Source organism: Cynocephalus volans, chromosome 4 (genome assembly GCF_027409185.1).
Source record: "Cynocephalus volans isolate mCynVol1 chromosome 4, mCynVol1.pri, whole genome shotgun sequence".
Taxonomy (NCBI): Eukaryota; Metazoa; Chordata; class Mammalia; order Dermoptera; family Cynocephalidae; genus Cynocephalus; species Cynocephalus volans.
This window is the reverse complement of record NC_084463.1, coordinates 23,210,889-23,227,989: the sequence shown is the minus strand read 5'-3', so window position 1 is coordinate 23,227,989 and position 17,101 is coordinate 23,210,889. Positions and strand designations below refer to the sequence as shown.

The window sequence follows — 17,101 nt, the reverse complement described above, 5'->3', positions numbered from 1 at the left end:
CAAAATAGATTACAATTGTTTACACCACTGATAGATTAAAAAACATAGACAATATATAATTTTAAAAATACCTTTTATAGTAGCAACAGAAAATACAAAGTACTAAGGAAGAAATCTAATAAAAGATGAGGCTGATCAATGTGGAAAAGATTTTAAAGCTATATTGAAGTACACTTAAGGACATAAATAAATGGAGACATATTTTTATGGGTAGGAAGACCGTTGTAAAAACACCTGTTCTTCCTAAATCTATAAATTCCATGTAAGCCCAATAAAAATACTAACAGGCTTTTTCCTAGAACCCAACAAACTGAATAAACAATATATTTCGAAGAGTAATGGAACAAGAAGAGGCAAAGTGATTTTGATAAGAGCAAGAAGAATTGACCTACAGGCTATCAAGGCCTATTAAAAACAGTAGTAGAAAGCCAGTGTGGCACCAAAACAGGGATACATGAACACAAATGGAGGAGAATGGAGCAGTAATGGTCTCCACATATGACAATCTATGACGGTGGTGACTTCACAATTAGTGAGGAAGTATGAACTAGTCATTTAGTGAATGATGGTTATTCTAGTGGGGAAAAAAACCAAACTGGATCTCCGACTTAACCAAGAGCAACAAAAACAACCCAAACAAAAGATCCAGGTGGATTAAAGACCTAAATGGGAAAAGAAATACTTCTAGAAGAAAATACAGTTGTAGGGAAGGACTTCCTAGTAAGACGCAAAAAGCACAGACTACAAAGTAATAGGTGAAATATTTTATATTAAAATGAAGAGTAAAACTGCTATTCTTTAAAAGATACTATTGTGCTTTTTTAAAAACTTGTAATAATTTACAAGGGATACATATTTAAATATTTAAGAATAAAATAATGCCTGGGGTTTGTTTCAAAATGATCTGGGAGTTAGGGAATGTGTAGGGCTGTTGTTGATAAAAGATTAGCTAAAAGTTGGGGTAATTGTTGAAGCTGGAAGCTGGTCAGTTGGCTCAGTTGATTAGAGCGTGGTGCTGATAACACCAAGGTCAAGGTTTTGGATCCCCTTACTGGCCAGCCACACACATACACACACAAAGCTGAAGCTGGGTAATAAGCTTATGGGGATTCATCAGCCTTTTTCCTTCTAGTATATGATACATATATAGTTTTTCATAAAAAAGCTAAAAAGGAAAAAAAAGAATATGACCATATACCAGTTTTCATCCACCAGATTAGCAAACACTTTAAAATCTGATAATTTTAAGTATTGACAATAATATGAAAAAGTGGGAACTCATACACAGATGACAGGAATGTAAATTGGCACAACCAATTTGGAAGAAATTTTGCTATCTTCTAGTAAAACAAGATGTATATTCTTTACTATTCAGCTCTTTCCCATCTAGGTTAAATCTTAGAAAATCTTGCTCGTGGAAAAATACAAAAAATTCGTAGGCTCATTGTTTTTAATAGCAAAAAACTAGAAACAACTAAACATCCATTTGTAGAAAAATGTGTGACTTAATAGTGTATATAATGGAAGGGAAGTATATAATGGAATAATATATAATGGTATATAAACCATTATATATTATATAATATATAATGGTATATAAACCATTATATATTATATAATATATAATGGTATATAAACCATTATATATTATATAATATATAATGGTACATAATGGAATGAAAGTGAATTAACTGGAGTGACATACATCAACGTGAATAAATCTTACATGGTGAACAAAGAAAGGAATCTGCAGAATACAAACTATAATGCCATTTATATAAAGTATAACACCATGAAACTATACAATATATTGGTAGGGATGCATACATACATAGTAAATTTGTAGAAAAAGGCTGAGGATGATAAAGTTCAAAGTTCAGAATAGTGGTATTTCTGGCTAGAGAAGTGAGGGGAATATAATTAAGGGCACAAAGGGAGCATCGTGGAGATAAGGTTATACTTCTTCAGCTGGGTGGTAGGTACGTGAGTGTACGTTATATTATTCTTTAGTCCTTTTGTATGTAATAAAATGACATAATTAAAAAAATAAGTTTTTCACTAAAAGGGGGGACCTGGGGGTGGAGGGGCAGGATAAAAAAAGAGGGGACATGATAGGGGGAAGTGAGAGAAGAGGCCCAAAGTATACATTGGGAGAAATAATGAAATTCATTTCAGCTCAACAACAGACTTATTGAGAACAGGTGAATGAAACCTTCCCTGTCCCACAAGGAACACAGTCAATGCCAATTCGTTTCAGTCCGAAGGAGAAGACAGCTACTGGAAAAGCATCGGCTCTAGCCAGACCCATGTGAGGCCCCCAGATGTCACAGCATAGGTGGGCTTTTGATCCCAGGTGAAGGGAATGAGCCCTAACTTTTCTTCTCTTCACTCCACCTGCCCCTTCCCCTGTCCTGTACATTCAGAATGGCTTCTAGGTTTGTGTCTTTAACAACACTCATGCAATAAATAAAACAGTGCAGTGCTGGATGTGTCTTTCATACACCTTCCTGAAGTGACCTGCCACCTCTGGGAAAAGCAGCAGTAGTGTGAGTCTGAAGGGTTTGGTCCTTGCTGCTTTCTGCCTGACCTCCCAGGCAACTGGGAGAACCTTCCCTGAGGCTTCCAGTTTAGGCTTCTAGCTCATCAATTGGGTGAGTTCCCTCTTTGGGAGGGACGCCTGTCTACACCAGTGCCCAATTCCAGGGGAAGAAGACATAGGTGTGTGCAGACTTCTGCCCCACTAGGCAGGAGGCACAGCACTAGTGACCCTCTGGAATCAGCACCACCTCCAATTTCTGGTTTCTTCATGGCCTTCCTGGGGAGTCCCCAGCTTCCTCATGGCCTTCGTTGGGGGAGTCCCCAGCTTCCTCATGGCCTTCCTGGGGGAGTCCCAGCCCTCCCCATGGCCTTCCTGAGGAGCCCACAGTAATGGGAGCCTAATGGGTAAACTGATCCCAGGTCACACACAAAGTGCCACAGACACTGGCTCCTGATGCCTCTTTTCACATCTGCTGGAATCCAGGGCCCTGCATGGGCTCTTCATTTCCAGCTTTCTTCCAACTTTCTGGGTCCCACGGTGATATAAGAAGTGTCAGCTGAGTGTCTGCAGATCTGAAAGACACCAATCAGAGCGCTTGGCACGCCCCCCAAACCCAGCATCTCTGTTCCTTCCCACATGTCCCTGCCTCTTCTACCTCCTTATCTGTTATGCTACTTCCAAACCCACTGTAATACAATGTCCCTCCCCTGGATACACTTAGCATATGCAATTCTTTCCTGTAATGTTGCACCATTTTGCCTTAAACCAATGTCACTTCTGATATCTTCCCAACTCTTGGTGGACATCTCCAACCTGATCTCAGTGAGAGAAACATACCACCACTACTACTACTACTACTACAGCTAATACTTAATGAGGTCTTGATATGTGCTATGCTGTACCTGTTATTGGATAATTTACATGTGCCAGGCAGTGTTCTGAACACTTAATTAATGTACATACTATTTTCCCATTTTACAGTCATGGAATCCTGATGGCCAATGGAGAAACTGAGGCACGAAGGGGTTAAATAACTTCTCATATGCTAACAGGTAAAAGAGCCAGGATACAAACCCAGACACTTCCCAAAGCCTCCACTTTTAACTACTAGGCTACATAGCAGCTGTCTACTAAAAGCCCAGGTAGATCAGACACTGTGGCTGAATCCCCCTCCCCTACCCTTCCCATAGCTTACAACGCATGATAGCTTCCTTGACTTGGCGAAAGCCACCATCGGGACCCCTGCCATCCACGTAGTACATGAATCGGAGCTCTGGGGGGTAGGCGGCTCTGGTCAGGCCTGACAGCAGGGGGATGATGCGGCCCTCCGCCCCCGGGGCTTCAGTCAGGGCCTGCAGCATCTGGTACTTGCACCAAGGGTCCTGAAGGAAGCCTGGGGTGATGAGCAGCACGCGGCAGTGACTACCGGTCAGTGCCTGGCACAGCTCAGACACGATGGCACCACCGGGGGCTGCATCCCGAAGCTGCAGGAAGCAGCGCAGGCTGGTAGAGCTGCCCTCCAGGTAGGAGACTAGCTCCTGGGCGACCACCAGGTCCTCTTCGCTGTAGCACACACAGACGTCATAGTCCTTGCTCCAGCGGCTGCTGCTGCTGGCCACTGCTGCTGGTGCTGTTGGTGGCGGGGTGGGAGACATGACTGAACTGAGGCCCAGGGGTGGGGGGCTGTCTTGTGAGACTGGCTGTGAAACATCACTGGAAGGGCTTTCAGGAGACATCTTCTTGGGCTTCTTCAACAGGGCCTGCCTGAACCAGTCTGCGGGAGTGTGGGAGGAAACAGTCTGCTTAGGCTGACCATGCAGGGAGGAGCCCCACTGCAAAGGGAGGATGGACAGGACTCCAGTCCATCTCCTGCACTGGGAAACACCTTCTTATACTCAGAGTCCTACTACTCTGCTAATTTTGTACATTCTTCAGAACTTGTCTAAAAGTTCCCTCTGTCTTTAAAGCTTTCAGGAATATTCCTTATGTGGGACGCTTTTACCAGCCTGATTAAGAGAGATGGCCTTCTCCTACTCCAGGACCTTTGGTACCCCCAGCCCACCTTACACAGAACTTTCCACTAGAGCTGACTAGTCAACCACCTGTGAGTCTGTAAGTAGAGCCATGATCCTATTAAGGATCAATGAGTCCCAATGCCCACTTCTAGCACTGAGGGGGGTGAATTTAGATTAAGGTGGGTTACCTGTTATAGGAAGGAAAGGGTGGGGAGGAGTGGCATCTGTTAGGCCCCGAGAAATCCTAGATTGTTGCAAAATGGGCAACACAGAAGTATGAAGAGCACTACTGTTCAGAGCTCCTGAAGAGCACAGAGCTTAGTGATTCAGAGCCTGCACTCTGGAGTCAGGCACACACATTCGATTGTCGGCCTGCTCTTTGCTTTCTATATGACTCTAAGCAAGTGAGTCTATGTCTCCATTTCCTCATCTGTTAATGGGTTCATTTTAGTTGTTGAAAGTTCACTGAGATAATGCAGTGTCCAATATATTGTGAGTACTCCATAATCATATTAACATTTAGCTTCCCTGGCTGTTGATAAGGATAGTTTGGTGTTCTGGAGATTGATTAGTTTTCTCTGTCTGCCTGGCTCCTTCCTCTGAGTGGTTCTGGAAAAAACATTTAGATGACAAGAGACACAATGTTAAGGACTCAGTATAGTGATTTCCAGGCTAGGAAAATTAGATGAGCAGGACTGGAAAACCTTTGAGCCAAAAGGATTAAAGATGGGCCGAGCCCGTGGCGCACTCGGTAGAGTGCTGCGCTGGGAGCGCAGCGATGCTCCCGCCGCGGGTTCGGATCCTATATAGGAATGACCAGTGCACTCACTGGCTGAGTGCCGGTCACGAAAAAATGACAAAAAAAAAAAAAAAAAAAGGATTAAAGATTCCACTGATGCTTGCATTCCTTCCACACTATCCACAGAGCATCCAGGCACTGACGTCAAGTCAGGAGCTTCCCCCATCATCAGCCTTCCTGCATCTCTCCCCTGTGTTCGGACCAGGCAGGCATCCCACCTCGCTACTATGGACAGTGAGGACGACATTCTTAGGAACAGGAGCAGAATTAGCAGTCTGGTTCCACTCACCAGTCATCTTGCCCAGTGGCTTCTTGGACTGGGAGCGAGGAGCTGGGAGGGAGGTCGATGATGCCATAGTGAAGGGCTCAAATCTAACCCTCTGAGTCCAGGCATTGGTGAAGCGGGAGAAGGGAGGAGATCCCGTCTTGACCTCATGGAACAGCCATCCTACAAGGGACAGAAAGAGAATCATGAAAGCTGTACTTACCCAGTGGGTGGGCTCCTGGAAGTTCTTTCCTAATGCCTGACAGGGGATCAGTCTCTAAATGGGTCCTTCATCCCTAGGGGTTAGTGACAGGCACCACTGTGACTGGAACTGGTTTATGGATGAACCCAGGTCTGTGTGGTGTGGTCAGACATACAGTGTATGAGCTCAGCACGGCCAGCTGAGTGGCTGTTCTCTGCTCTACCTGGTCAGGAGTGCATGCGGGATCTGAGAAAGGGCAGCTGGCAGGCAGCTGAGGGACTTCCTGCATATATTCTAACATGAGAGAAGGACAGTTACTATTTGGACAAATAATGATGTATCCAGTCGACAGACGCTGAGCAGTAGAGACAGAGCACATGCAGTAAATCTTGGGAAACTTTTCCTCCAAGTCTGCGTCCCCCCCGAATGACCCCATCCATCCACCTATCCACCCCTCAGCTGTCAGCTCAGGGAGGTAGTATCACACAGTGGTGACGTGATGAGTGCAGACTGCAGGATGCCTGAATTCTCAATCATGGCCTTTGGCCTTTGGCAATCTTGCTAAACTTCAGTTTCTCTATCTGCAAAATGGAAATAATACTAGAACCTACTTCTCAGCATCATTGTGAAGATTACACAAGATAATTTCTGTAAAGTGCTAATGGTGCCTGCCATATAATAAATGCTCAGAAAATTTTGTGGGTTACATGTGTTTAAAATATTCTAGATATCGAAGCGGGATATATTATGCTCATGGCCTATAAGACTCAATATTACAATGTTAATTTTCCCCAAACTGATCTTTAGTTCAATGCTATATCAAATTCCAGGAGGGTTTTGGTTTTGGGTTTTTCTGGTGGAAATGTTGTCAAACTGCTTCTAAATTTAAATGGAAATGCAAAGTACCAAGAATTCCTGAGATGGGCAACTTGCCATGTTCTCTTCCCACCACAATGACAGGGGATGTCCCTGATGGTGGAGGCTCTTTCGGCCTGCCTTTCTGGGAGAATGTGCCTGGCAAAACTTGCCCCATTCCAAGAGGGAGCTGTAGTTTTCTATTGACACTTCTTTAGATGAAAGGCTGGTGGAGAACTGGCTCTAGAGCTGTGCAGCAGCTGGCAGAGGGCTGCTTTCTCACTCTGCTGGATCTGCAGAAGTCAAAACCAACCTTCTGGGAAGTCATACAGAAACAAGTTGTATTATTAGACACACTGACATAAGAGGTTTCAAAATTTAAAGAATATCATTCTATGATGGACACTAATGCTTTGTTCACTGATGCTAACCACTATTTTACCAAGCTGACTAATATAAGCATGAGATGCTGATGATTCATGAATGTATATCAAAGTTAAAAACAACAACAACAACAAAAAAATGTCAACTGCACTAGCAAAGGGGGCAGAAAGAACAACAGGAATGGGTACAGGAAGCATAGAAGACATTTGAAAGAGCAAAGCAGCTGTTAAGCCACCAAAAGGACACCAAAAGTCGACTGTTTGTGCAGCCAGGGCTGTAGAGCTATTACACACTTAAACACACTTTAATCTTTCCAGGACTTAGTAATAGTTGTCATATGTCGAGATACAGTTGTCACACAGACAAGATAATGTACCCAAATCCCCAACAGGAAGGTCTAATCACTAACTCTGTCTACTCTCTGATTTGCTGTGTGGCCTCATATTTAGCCACTTTTTTCTAGTGCTTTTAAAAAATTCATAGTCAGAGCTCAGCTTTATAACACCAATATCACGAGTTCAGATCCCCATACTGGGCAGCCACTGAAAAACGATAATAATAATAAAAAATAAAAATAAAATAAAAAATTAATTAAGTAGAACGATATATACCAAAGTACATATTTTGTAGATAATAACTAAGATTTGATAAAAAAAGTAGTAAAGAGCTTCTTCAAAAAAGAAGCAGCATGCTACTTTTAGTGGTTTCTAGAATGCTTTTCCAATATTATACGTAGGAACTTATATGAAGGAAATGTTACGAAGTTTTGCTGTATAAAATCCAAAGTATATTAAGTATTGTCTAATATCAAACTGGTTTCCAATTTCTATTATATGGGGAATGTACTGAAGCCTGTGAAGTCATATGGTTAGAATACATATCTTTTATAATTCATATTAGATTCCTGTTAAGCTGGAACCACTATCTGTGGTAGACAAAATAATGGTCTGCCAAAGATGCCCACGTCCCAATCCCTGGAACTGTGAATATGTTACCACATGGCAAAAGGGGACTTTGCAGATGCAATTAAGAATCTTGAGATGGGAAGAGTATCCTGGATTATCCAGGTGGTCCAAATGTAATCACCAGAGTCCTTATAAGAGGAAGGCAGGTGGGTCAGAGAGAGATATAACCACAGAAGCAGAGGTCGGTGCCATGCATAAGCAGGAGCAGGGGGATGTGGGCAGCCTCTGTAGCTGGGCAAGGTAAGTCAATGGCTTCTCCCCTAGACCTTCCAGATGGAATGCAGCCCTGCTGATCCATCGTAGACTTCTGACCTCCACAACTGTAAGATAATACATGTGTGTTGTGTGAGGGCCCTCAATTTGTAGTAATTTGTTACAGCAGTAATAGGAAACTAATACACTGTATGTCAAACCAAAAAGCATTGTATTTAAGTTGAGTGCTAAAAACTGATCTGTTTAAAGATTTAAATTATTTGAAAGAGGTTTTACACCCTTAAATGAATGAATTATCACTTCACCTGACTTTGATTTTCTATTTAAGAATTTTGGTTTCAAAAGGCTAAGTTTTGGTCTCAAACACTTGCTAAAACATTTGTCTAAGCAGGATTCATTAGGGATTGCAGGACAATGCCATTTAAAACACTGAATATAATTCATCTATAGCTTGACACACACAATACAGTGTTTCTCAAAGAGTGGTTTGCACACTGTGGGAGACAGACCCTAGGGTGGCCCCCTTGCTCACACTCGTGACTGTTGGAAGAATTCATGACTCACTTCTAATCAGTAGAATATAACAAAGGTGATGAGACGTCACTCACGTGATTACATTACTATAGGTGATGTATGTGAGTGTCTATATACCTGCATACACAGGATATATACTATATATGTATATATAATATATAACATATATACGAATATTGTGTATGCAAGTGAGCATGCATGCATAAGTGTGTGTGTGTGTGTGTGTGTGTGTGTGTAGCTCCAATTTATTAGCGGGAGGGAGAGAGAGATTCCCTTGCTGACTTTAAGAAGTTGCCACGTGACAGGGTCACATGTCAAGGAACTGCAGACAGCCTTTAGGAGCTGAGAGTGGCCCCCAGCTGATGGCCAGCAAGGAAACAGACCTCAGTCCTACAATTGCAAGGAGATGAATTTGGCCAATAACCTGAGGAAGTTTGGAAATGGATCTTTTCCCATTTGAGCTTCTGATGACACTCCAGCCCCAGCTAACACCCGGATTGCTGCCAGGTGAGATTGTGAGCAGAGGACCCAGTCAAACATTGCCCTTGATCCACAGAAACTTTGAGATAATAACTAGGTGATGATTTCAGCCACTAAATTTGTGGTGATTTGTTATGTAGCTTAGAAAACTAATATAGGATCAACTATGATGATGGTTTAAAATGCTGGCTTCTGTGCCTCATCTCAAGTCTACTGAATAAAATCTCTGGGTGTGACTCTTAGGAATCTGCATTTTAAACAAATACCCCACAATTGGTTGGAGTGTGGTGTTATGATACCAAAGTCAAGGGTTCAGATCCCCATAATGGCCAGCTGCCGATAAACAAACAAACAAACTAGTACCCCACGATTTTAACATACCTAAAGACTGGTCTAGTAGGCATCAGTGGTTTCCACACCAAGCTGCATATTATTATCATCTAGGGAGTTTTTACAAAATATGGAGGGCCGGCTAGTTAGCTCAGTTAGAGCACGGTGTTATAACACCAAGGTCAAGGATTCAGGTCCCTGTACTGGCTAGCACCAAAAAAAGACTCCCCTAAAACAAACAAACAAAAAACCCTAGATAACCCTGGCGAGTCCTATTCAGTGGTTCAGAAGTGGGACAGAAATCTGCATTTTTAAAGAGCACCCCAGGTAATTGTGACACAAGTAACCACTTTCCTATTACATTGTTACTTATATTTTAAAGTAGTGAAGTAATTCAAAAATGCCCAGGAAATCCTGGGATTGATTTTGTGAAATAAATTCCAAATTACTGATTTTGCTATAAGGTCAAATTTAAGACTGAATTCTAGCAGGCAGGAAACAGTCACAGAATTCTAGCTAATTAACTAAAGTCTTATGAACCATATTAAAATAAATCATATTTAATGAATATACGGCAAGGCAAATATGCTTTCAGCACTACATTATTTTACATTTTGAAGACTTACAAATGTGAAAAGGCGTGTGTGTGTGTGTGTGAGTGTGTAAATAAAAGCACCCAATACTTTAAATTCAATCACAGATCAAAAGTATTGTTACTTTGATTGTTAAGATCTAAAACCTTAGCTGTATTTCAGCCACACAGGAAAATGATCTTACTGACCAAACATAAATGGGAAGCACTATAAATAATGTTGCTGTATTTTCAAAAAATAGCAAACTGGTCCTTGGAAAACTTATTTCTTAGTTTTAAAAAATTGCCATTGTTTTGAAACAATATATAAACGGCTATTTTAAGCTAACATGATGAATTAGTTTGTATTTACTTTGCTGTAAGTCTCATGTAAATATGTAGTCACTGAATGTAATACAGATTGTGTCAGCAGTGAGTTTATTGCCAGATACAGTTACAAATTGTGCTAATTATATACCCTTGTACATTAGTCCCCATTTGAGATTGTAAAATGACTACTTTTTCTAAATTTTTTAAAAAGGCTTTAGGAGGGAAGTTTGGAGAAAGATACCTAAGATCTTGAGGAACAATGCTGAGGACTTTCACTACCAGAATAATAAAGATTTATCATAAAGCAACAGTAATTAAGGCAGCATGACATTGGTATGTGATGGAGTTTTGATGTGTTGTCCCTACCAAAACTCATGTGGAAATTTGATCCCCAATGTGGCAGTGTTGGAAACTGATTGAGTCATGGGGCCTCATGAATGGATTAATGCTCTCCCTGGGGGAGGGGGGATTAATGAGTGAGTTCTCGCTCTATTAGTTCCCACGAGAGCTTGTTGTTTAAAGGACCCTGGCACCTCCTTTCTCTCTTGCTTCCTCTCGCCATGTGATCTGCTTGTATCCGTCGGCTGCCCGCCACTTTCCACCAGGAGTAGAAGCAGCCTGAGGCCCACACCAGATGCAGCTGACCCAGAATCGTAAGCCAAATAAACCTCTTTTCCTTATAATTGACCCAGTCTCAGGTATTCTGTTATAGCAACCCAAAACGAACTAAAACAGTATGCAAGGGTGGACAAAGAGATCAATGGAAGAACAGGTGTCCAGGAACAGACACACATCTGTACAATCTGCTGACTTATGACAGCGGTGACCCTGAAGTGCAGTGGGGAAAGATGGTCTTTTCAATAAATGGTGTTAGATCAATTTAGATAGCTTTGTGGAGAAAAAAATCAATCTTGACCCACACCTCACACCATACAAAAATTAATTTCAAATGGACAGTAGGTATAAATGTGAATGGTAAAACAATAAAGGTTTTAGAGGAAAATATGGGAAATTATTTTCCTGACTTTGGGATAGGCAAAGATTATTATTATTATTTTTTTTTTTTAAAGATGACCGGTAAAGGGATCTTAACCCTTGACTTGGTGGTCTTAGCACCATGCTCTCCCAAGTGAGCTAACCGGCCATCCCTATATAGGGATCCGAACCCACGGCCTTGGTGTTCTCAGCACCACACTCTCCCAAGTGAGCCATGGGCCGGACCTCAAAGATTTTTTAAAACTAGATATGCATAATACAACCATAAAGGAAAAAATGATAAGTTGGAAAACATTAAAATGAAGAAGTTCTGTTCATCAAAAGACATTAGGAGAATGAAATGGCAATCTACTGAGAGAGGGGAAAGGTTGAAAAAAATACATATCCGATAAATGTCTCATATCCAAATATTTCAAGAACTCTTAACAAACTAGTAAGAAAAAGACAACCTATTAGAAAAATAGGCAAATTGAACAGGCACTTCATAAAAAGGATATTCAAATGGCTAGTAGATACATTAAAAAATGAACAGTTCATTAGTCATCAGGGAAATGCAAATTAAAACCTCAATGCATCACTGATACACACTCAGCACAATTACAGTGAAAAAGAGAGACAGCATCAAGTATTGATAAAGATGTGTAGGAACAGAACCTCACGCACTACTGGTGGGAGTGTAAATTGGTACAACCACTTTGGAGAACTGTTTGGCACTAATTTAAAGCTGAACATATACACACACCCAGCAATTCCACTGTAGCAGCGGGATTCAAAATAACCCCAAAGTGGAAACAACCGTGTCCATCAACCCAAGTGTCCAGTAGAATGGATAAATTATGATCGAGTTATACAGTGGAATATTACACATCAGTGACAATGAAAGAATTACTGCTAAACATAACATGGGTGAATCTCACAAAGCATACTGAGTATAAGATGCCATATACACAAGAGTACATAATATATAACTCCATGGGTTGAAAGTCTAGAAAATAGGCAAAACTATTTTATAGTGTTAGAAGCCAGGATAATAGTAATGTTTTGCTTATTGTTATCAGATCAGGCTGTGCAGGAAATAACCTCGTTGTGAAAAATGATTAAGCTGTACACTTATGATCTGTGTACTTATATACGAACTTTTAAAAAAAAGTCTAAAAAACAGCTAGATGACTGAGTCATCCCTGACCCTGTGTCCCCCCTGGGGAAGGTGTCTCCATACTTCCCCTCTTTCACTTCTCGGGTGTGTTGTGATTCTAGTTCACCTGTCTCCTTGAGGACTAGAGAACTGAGTCTGTCCTGTTCAATGCTGTCACTCGTACCTGGCACAGTACCTAGCCCACGGCATATGCTCATTAAATGACTGTGGTGGGAATGCCTCGATTGGTCCTTAACCCATGTACTTGGTGAATCAGTGTCACAAAAACCTTAGCAGAGAAGGATGTAAGGAGACTGGGTGAAACAGTATCTACAGTGAGACAAGTTTTTTTGTTGTTGTTGTTTGTTTGTTTTTTAATGCGGCTGGTCTGCACAGGGATCTGAACCCTTTACCTTGGTGTTATCAACACTGAGCTCTAACCAACTGAGCTAACTGACCAACCTCAGTTAGACGAAGATTGAAACAAACCGACCGAGCCAGGCTCTTTCAGCAAAGCTAAAGGAGAGGCTCTCCCCGCGGGCTCCTCTGCCACAGGAAAGGGGACAGCTTTCTCGGAGGGCCTTTTCATGCTGACTGCGTGGTCAGGGTGTTAGAGGCAGCCAGGTAAACGGAGCAGGAGAGGAGAAGGCGGTCACTCAGGGGCAGAGGTACCGCAGGGCCGGGCCAAGGCAGGATGGATTCCTGCGGTTCAAGGTCGGGGTCGGAGACCCCGCCCGCCCCTGGGACCCGCCTCGGCCACCCTCGGGCCCAGCCGCCTCCCCGCACCCGCGCCTCAGCGCCTCCGCCCCGGGCTCACCTGCGCGCGGGCTCCGGCCGGCCGGGAAGTGCAGCGCAGGCCCCGCTCCCCGGAAGCGCCGCGGGCGGCCGGGCACCCGCCCCTCCTCCACACCGCCCGGCCCCGACATTGCAGGCGCCCGGGCACGGTCGGGCTGGGGAAGGTGCGGGACGCGGGCAGCCCCGGCGCCCCCTGCAGCCCGAGAGCCGGACCAGCCCGGCTTCCACGTCACTCCGGGCGCCCGTCTCCTCGGTGAGGCGGAGTCGGGGCCTCCCTGCAGCGGAGAGGGACCGTCCCCGCTGCAGGTGGGTACGTAGCCATCCACCCAGCTAACCCGGCAGGAACTTGGAGATGGGCCTTTACGCCTGAGTTCCCCGAAACCCACCATGAAAGCCCCGGTTCTTTGTAGGTGGGGGGAAGGAAAGAAACCCTATTTCACTCAGTCCCCCTAAGGCCCTGTAAGGGAAGTGTGTTCATACATTTTTCTTTTTCTACAATTGAAAAAAGTGCGGCTCTGATTAAATGGCTTTTTCAAATACATAAGTGGTAGTATGGGGCTGGAAAACAGGAGATGGGGCCCAGTGTGGCCGCTGAGAAGTCAGACCTTCTCAGACTGGAGTTCCTGCACGATCCAAGCCCGGATGTTAGTACCAGTGACACTGGAAACAATGTCTGATTCCTTAGTGTTTTGCTCCTCTAGGTAGTGATTCCCAAATGGGGCGTTACAAACAGTTCTGCAGGATGCTAACGGATCTGCTGCATAAAGTGTGATGGGGGCAAGATGTCGGCAAGTGTTGGATTTAACAAAGTTGACTCCTTTGCCTCCCACTTCTTAGAGCTGTTCAAATGTTAATGGGCATTGTGAAGCACCCAGAAGAGAATATAACATGTAACGTTTCCCTCAGTAAAGGTTTGCTTTTACACTTTAGCAAGTACATCTCTGCTCTTTCCTCCACCCACAGGGCCCTCCCTCCCTTTGCACAACCCAGCTCTGCAACATGCCCCCCTCTGGCAGTCTTCACTTTTGCAGCTTATTTAGGAAAACCTTTCTTAACCTTGCCCTGCCCTCCTCTTTGCCTCAACTCCCCATACTACCTTGTATTGTAAGGAGCTTGTGCTCAAGCTGTTTAGCTCTCACATTAGACTGAAAATTTTCTGAGGCCAGGGATTGATCTTCAGGGACCAGCACGGGGCAGAGGGGCACTCAGGTAAACAAGCATTGACTGAGAGCCCAGTGTAGGACAAGCACTGAGATGGCTGGGTGTTGGGCAAAGACAAAGAAGGCTTGGCCCCTTAATGGGGAAGACAGCATTAAGTGTTCTGCCATGTGTTTGAATAAAGCCCTGTGGGAATACAGAGGATTCCCTAATGCATTCTTAAATGTAGCACTGGCTGTCTTGAAGGGAGTAGCTTTGGGCAGCGAGCCAGATAAGGCCTTTTCTCTTTTAACCTTTAGATTGGGATGTCTGTGCTGAAGGGTGACTACTTGGTGCCTGATTTTGACCTGACCCATCCCTCTCCCTTGTCTCTGGCAAGTTCCTTCCTGTCTTTCAGCACTGCGTGGTGGATGGCTCTTCCTCCTGCTCACCTCATTAGTCCTGGCTCCCCACCCCAGGGGCTTCTACTCTCACTGCCCTCACTGGCAGCAGGGCTCTGCCTCCCCCTCCCTCCCGTCAGTGAGGCCCACCTCCATCTTTCATGTTTCATTCTCCTCCCCAAAGGCCACTTCTGAGGGGGAGTGGGCATTTTACCAGCTGTCTCTACTCCCATTCACTTCTTCTCTACAACTGTCAACATCTCAAACTCCACTGAACTCCTCTCTCTGAGGTCACCACTGACCTACTTGAGACTAAATCAAGCCAACGTGTGTGCATTTTATACTGCTGACACTTCCTCCTCAGCTTCCACTGCCACACTCTTCTGGCTTTTCTCCTCCTCTCTGGGCACCTCTTCAGCCTCCTCTTCTTTGGTTTGTCCCTTAAATGTCAGTGAGTTTCCTCCAGCTTCCCTACTTGGCCCCTACTCTCCTACTTCCAGGGTGATGCTGTCCTGTTCCACAATGTCCACGTCTCTATCAGTAGCCCCGATCTTCCCTTGCACCCAGATCCCTGTTAGACGGCTCCACTTGGACATCCTACAGGCACCCTTCATTCAACATGTCCCAGACAGCACTACTCCTTTTGTCCCTCACACTGCTCCTCCCTGGTGTCCTCATCTCTGAGTGGCGTTACTCCATCCAGTTGTCCAAGCCAGAAACATGGGCATCTTGCTTGACCCCATTTCTTGTTGTTACTGTCAGTTCTTGGATCCATCTGCTTCTTGCCATGATGGTTGGGGCACCTGTTGTCTCTGCCACATGGACTACAGCAAAAGCCTCCTTTCCTCTTGCCTTGACATCCTAATCTGTTCTCCACAAGGTAGTCAGGGTGATTTTTCTAAAATGAATATCTTTAAATCCTGCTATAGAGGGCCAGCCCATGGCTCACTCGGGAGAGTGCGGTGCTGATAAAACCAAGGCCACAGGTTCGGATCCCTATATAGGGATGGCCGGTTGGCTCACTGGCTGAGCGTGGTGCTGACAACACCAAGCCAAGGGTTGAGATCCCCTTACCGGTCATCTTTAAAAAAAAAAAAAATCCTGCTATAGGCTGTCTGGTTAGCTCAGGTGGTTAGAGGACAGTGTTGTAACACCAAGGTCAAGGGTGTGATCCCCTTACCACCAGCAACCAAAAAATAAATAAACATGTCCTATTATGGTCTAAATAATGGTGTCCCCCCCAAATTCCTGTGTTGGAACCTAATGCCCAATATAATAGTATTAAGTGGACCTTTTGGGAAATGACTAAGTCATGACAGCTCTGCCCTCATGAATGGGATCAGTGCCCTTATAAAAGAGATTGAAAGGGAGCTACCTTATTCCTTCTGCCACCTGAGAAGGCAGCAAGAAAGCGCCACCTTTGAAACAGAGAGCAGGCCACCACCAGCCACTGAATCTGCTGGCACTTTGATCTTGGGCTCCCCAGCCTCCATAACTGTGAGCAATAAATTCTATTATTTATAAATTACCCAGTCTAAGGTATTTTGTTATAGCAACTTGAATGGACTACTACAAATCCCTGAATCTTGTTAATTCTTGCCTCTGGGCATTTGTTTATGTCTCTCCCCCTCCTCAAATACTGCCATGACTTCACTTTGTTAAACTGCCCATCCTTTAGGTTCAGCTCAGAGTTCGGCTTCCCTGGGAAGCTTCTAGGAGAAATCCCCTTCCTGCCCCCACCCCCTGCCTGGATGAGGTATCCCTGTCCTATGCTTACTCCAGCACTGTGGTGTTCACACTGTATCAGACTTAGGTGGTGAGGGGGGTGGGAGAGGGCAGAACATAGCTGTGACAGCTCCAGTGAAGACATGTACTATGCTCTGCTTGCTGGTGTATCCCTAACACGTAGTCCTGATCTTGTCCAAGAGTTGGGGCTGAATAAATGAACAAACCCATCCCTTCCCTCTACAACCAAACTCCCTGCAAGAACGTGGGAACAGAAGGCATTAGCTTCCAAACAAGATGCCTATCACCTAGGTTCTAAGAGAGCTTCCAGGAGGAGGCTGTGCTTCCCTGCTCCTGGTACCAAAGACTAGTGGGGTGCATTAAAAGCTACTACTGGGAGATGAAAAGTACAAGGGACAGAAGACTGAAG

General features: G+C 44.1%; 1 protein-coding gene across 1 annotated transcript; it reads right to left on the bottom strand.

The window, feature by feature from the left end:
* Positions 1 to 1,774: 1,774 nt before the first annotated feature.
* On the bottom strand, positions 1,775 to 13,501 carry TIRAP (TIR domain containing adaptor protein). Its single transcript, XM_063093449.1, has 4 exons — positions 13,431 to 13,501; positions 5,643 to 5,801; positions 3,735 to 4,313; positions 1,775 to 3,111 (listed from the first exon to the last, which is right to left on the bottom strand). The coding sequence occupies exons 2-4, from the start codon at positions 5,707 to 5,709 to the stop codon at positions 3,092 to 3,094; spliced, it is 666 nt and encodes a 221-aa protein (XP_062949519.1). The 5' UTR covers positions 5,710 to 5,801; positions 13,431 to 13,501; the 3' UTR covers positions 1,775 to 3,091.
* Positions 13,502 to 17,101: the final 3,600 nt, after the last annotated feature.

What these genes read in the sequence shown, in the direction of transcription:
- TIRAP (XM_063093449.1), bottom strand. Translation starts at nt 5,709, where the DNA reads ATGGCATCATCGACCTCCCTCCCAGCTCCTCGCTCCCAGTCCAAGAAG. An exon ending in GCCACTGGGCAAGATGACTG is followed by an intron (nt 4,314 to 5,642) that starts GTGAGTGGAACC and finishes ACACTCCCGCAG; the next exon opens with ACTGGTTCAGGCAGGCCCTG. An exon ending in CAAGGAAGCTATCATGCGTT is followed by an intron (nt 3,112 to 3,734) that starts GTAAGCTATGGG and finishes GGTGTCTTTCAG; the next exon opens with ATCTGCAGACACTCAGCTGA.